At 39.0% G+C, this 4462-nt stretch overlaps 1 protein-coding gene across 1 annotated transcript; it reads right to left on the bottom strand.

Annotated features, from left to right (window-relative positions):
- Positions 1-623: 623 nt before the first annotated feature.
- On the bottom strand, positions 624-3306 carry LOC110033674. The gene is made up of 4 exons (XM_020737729.1): positions 3148-3306; positions 2348-3045; positions 1882-2094; positions 624-1076 (listed from the first exon to the last, which is right to left on the bottom strand). Exons 1-4 carry the CDS (start codon positions 3236-3238, stop codon positions 843-845), a joined length of 1236 nt encoding a protein of 411 aa, XP_020593388.1. The 5' UTR covers positions 3239-3306; the 3' UTR covers positions 624-842.
- Positions 3307-4462: the final 1156 nt, after the last annotated feature.

Genomic DNA, 4462 nt, shown 5'->3' with positions numbered 1-4462 from the left:
TCATGGTTGGGGTTGAGGGTTCAGAGTTCAGGGTTCAGGTTTCAGGGTTGGGGTCAAGGTTGGGAGTTTAGGGGTTCAGGTTTCAGGGTTCAAAGTCCTGCGTTCAGGTTTCAAGTCTTTAAGGTCAGGGTTCAGGGATCAGAGTTGAGCATTCAGGACGTTGAGCGTTCAGGATTTAAGGTTATAGGTTGAGGGTTGAGGGTTGAGGGTTGATGGTTCAGGATTGAGGGTTGATGGTTTAGGATTGAGGGTTCAGAATTGAGGTTTGGGGGTTGGGGATTTGGGGTTGGGGGTTCCGGGTTCATTATTCAGGGTTGAGGATTGAGGGTTTATGGTTCCGGGTTGAGGGTTGGGTTTTTTTTTTCGGGGTTTAGGGTTCATATTTGAGGGTTGAGGGTTGAGGGTTGAGGGTTCAGAGTTCAAAGGTTTGAACGTTCGGGGTTTAGGGTTTTAGGGTTCAAGTTTGAGAGTTTAGGGTTGAGATTTTCATAACATTATTTTCAAATTTTGAATGCCAACTATCTTCACAGCCACTATCTTGTTCGAATCAAATACTTTGTATACACTTCTTTCTGAAAAATCAAATCCAAAAATTTCTATTCAGCATACACAATATGGTATCCTAAAAACTAAAATAGGGGCAAAACAGTCAAAGCAAACTAATCGTTAATGTGAATTTCCCTTTCTTTGATTTATAACATTCAGGTGCAGCAAAAATGAAATTACATATAGTAAGAAATGAAAACACCGAAATGACTCAGATTATGAAACCTAACATTCAGATAGGAGCATTGAAGGGGGTGGACCGAATGAGTTCTAAAAACTATCTCCTGTCCTGTTCTTCAAATGGTCAACAGCTTCAACTCCAACACTTCAGAGCAAAGCTGACCCATCATGCTGTAGAAAGAAAGCAGCTCCGAAAGCTGAACAACAGACATTTTATTCATCAAGTTTCTTGCAATGTTCTGCCCTTCCTGGTTCTTCTTAACCCTCTGAAGATAGGAATTGGAGTTCCTTACAGTTGCGCCCATCTGCTCCAGTCTTTTCTCCTGCTGCAAACTCAGTGCAGTGTTGGACTGCAATATGAAACATTACAGAATTCGGTAGTGAGAAGTGTTGGGATGGAAGTGCACCACATGGATTGTTTGCTTAATTAAAGAATTATATGCTTGGAAATCAGTTGCAGAAATCATTTAGTTTCAAGTGCTATGTCCCAGCACTCACATATGCACATGCATGCACATGTGCAGAAATGCTTTAAAAAAATTACATAAAGTTTAATTCATGATATAATTATGTTGCACGTTGCACTTATAATGTATGCATGTTAATAGAAATTATCGATGCATGTTTTATTACTAATTATAACTATAGGTAAAATCCGAATTTAAATAATTTTAATATTATATTATGGATGATTCAATTTAACGATGATATAAAAAAAAAGGAATGGACGGAAGCTATTATACGAGCTCCGACCATCCCTCATGCGTCTAAGAATTCGAGTACCACACCTTACACTCGGAGGGAATCGAACCCCAGATCAAAAGAGAATTACAACTGATAAGCAGATGACAGATGCTCTACCAACTGATCTAAGACACGGCGCTAACGATGATATATTTATATATAATTTTTTTTATTAAATCTGAAAACGTCATGTTACTGCAAAACTAAATGGAACTAGTTTGAGCAAAATAAACTTATAGAAATTCATTAAATTATGCATAAAAGTGGCTGTATTTACTTCTGAAAAAATACATTTCAAAATCAAACAAATTAAACAAGCTCAAAAACACTTTTTGTTTATTTATTACGTATCATTAAAATTAATTAAACTCAAAACTGCTCATACAAAATTATAGGAAGGAAGTAAAGCACCTCAAGGAACTCTGCTCCAGGTTCCAGATCAGATTTCTCAAGTATCGGCCTGTCATGCCTTCCAACATACAGGTCCTTCGCAATGGAGAAACTTCTAACAATCACCCTCCTCTTCTCCTCCATCTCCTGATCAAATCTTGGAGTTCTGGCAACCTTCTGATTTATCGCACCATTAACCTTCCTCTGATAAGCTGCCACTGCCTTCACAAACTCCTGCAACATTTTATCATCAAAAACAAGCAATATATATTTTATTCAAGATTTTATAATTATATAAGGATTAATGGAGGCATACACAGAGCTACATACGTTGGAGGTTATTCAGAGGGTATTGGGTGTTATATCCGTGTTATATCTTGTGTAACATTCCTGTAATTTATCTATAACCCCTTAATGCCCTCTGAATAACCTCAGACGTACCTTACGTGACGTGTATGTACTTAAATTTTTCTCGGATTCATGATACCTGATAAGCCCTGGCGCAACCCGGATAATCAAACTCATCCGACCCATTCTTCCTCATCCTCTCCGGATGAAACTGCAATCCCATCAAAAACTTCCCCTTTTCCACATCAAACACCTCCGGATCATAAAACCCTTCCACCAAACCATCCTTAGCCAAAGCCATAACCCGAAATCTTTCCGCCAATCTCTTAACTCCTTGATGATGATAACTATTCACCAATATCTCCTTCTCCCCAAACCACTCTTTCAATGGCGTCCCATCCACCACGTCCACAGCATGCCTATGTCCATCATAGTTCTGGTAGTCGACATGTTCGACGAAATGCCGCAACTCTTTTCCGACGTCGCAGTACAGGGTTCCGCCGCAGGAGACGTTGAGGATCTGAGATCCCCTGCAAATGCCGAGGAAGGGAATGCCGCGGGAGAGGCAGAGGTGGGAGAGACGAAGTTCGATGGAGTCTTTTGAAGGATCTGTTGCAGTGTCAGAGGAATGGGTGAGGCCGATTTCATGGAGTTCGGATGGAGAAAGGAAGTCGGAGGGGTTGGAGGAGTAGTGGGAAGGATCGATGTCTTCGCCTTCGCAGAGTAGGACGCCATGAATTGGCTCGAAGCTTTCGAGTAGGAGATGAACTCCGGCGACGCGGGGGACGATGATGGGAACCGCGCCGTAGCGGAGGATAAGATCCAGGTGGTATTCTCCTGCATGTGGGAATTGGAGATGAAAACTAAACGAACTAAAAAACAAAAAAAAAAAAAAAGAACTTTTTTTTTAAAAAAAATGGTTTTTTAGATGATGCATACCGACAAAATCCACGAATTTGTTCTTACGAACGCATCTGCGAGAGACGATGATGACGCGGGGAAGGATGGTGGAGAGATCGGAGGAAGCCATGGCTGCTTCAGTTGCTTCGCTGATCTCTTGCTGCCAACTTACTCTGCTTCGTCTCAGACTTTTATAGAAAGGAAGATTGTATTTATCAGTTAAAATATTATATATATATATAATTTTAAATGGATAATCTTAAGAGGGGTTATTTTGGGGAAGGTCAAGAGGATGTGGGGCTGACGTTGCGCCTAATGTGGATAAAGTTGTCTTATGGTGGGTTTACTCCCATGGGATACATGTGATGGATTAACCATTAAGAGACCCGAATTTTCTCTCCACACACCTGACGTATTTCTATGTGCAGTGTATGTTATTCTTGAATTATTTTCAGGTTATTTCTGAGTTATTTTAAATTAAAAATAATCCAGAAATAACACAAAAATAAAGACCGCGGTTTATTTCTAGGTTATTTCTGGATTATGGAAAATAGCTCAGAAATAACCTGAAAATAACTCAGGAATACCCTGCGCTGCACGTAGAGCTACGTCAGGAGTCCGCACAGAAAAATTTTTGCGTTAAAGGAGAGGCCGAGACTCTTATAAAAAATAAAAAAAATTTAATAAAAAAAGGCTTTGAATTTAGAGTTATGTCCGGATAACGTACGCGATACACGGGAAAGTCTGTTTTTTTCCTCAACTTTTTCTGTTCATCGCATCTGTTAACTAAATGCAGCTTACGTTTGTACTCCGAAAGAAATATTTTTTTCCTTCTTAATGAGTTTAAATTTATTTCGTTTTAAAAATTTAACTTGAAAAATATATTTTATATGAACAATAAAAACTATGTAATAACTTTGCATATTTATTGCCGTTTTTTGAAAGATTGTGCATGACTTTGAACGAAAACATAAAATAGATGCAACTCGCATTTGTTGGGCGAGTTGAGTGGGTAAGTTGGAAATTATATTAAGCAATATATTTTTTTTAATTTTATTTGTTGATTTGATATTTATTTTTTTTATTATTTTTTTTATTTTTTAGTTCAACAAGTAGGAAGAAAGAGATGTATGATAGATCTTCTTCATGAATGGGGGTATGTTTGGGGGCGCGGTTGGAGGGCTTCGCGGTACTCCACCGTTGATTTTCCCTCTTTGGGAGCGCGGCAGGGTAATTTCGCGGCCACCGTTAGAGAAATTTTTGCTAAAAACCGGCCGCGGAATCAACTCCGTGACGCACATTCTGTGATTCTATAAATGGAATCAGAACTGAAATGTCAACACCTATCTTTATT

This window comes from Phalaenopsis equestris, unplaced genomic scaffold (genome assembly GCF_001263595.1).
Source record: "Phalaenopsis equestris unplaced genomic scaffold, ASM126359v1 Scaffold001251, whole genome shotgun sequence".
Taxonomy (NCBI): Eukaryota; Viridiplantae; Streptophyta; class Magnoliopsida; order Asparagales; family Orchidaceae; genus Phalaenopsis; species Phalaenopsis equestris.
The sequence above is the reverse complement of the archived record's forward strand: the minus strand, read 5'-3'. Positions and strand labels throughout refer to the sequence as shown.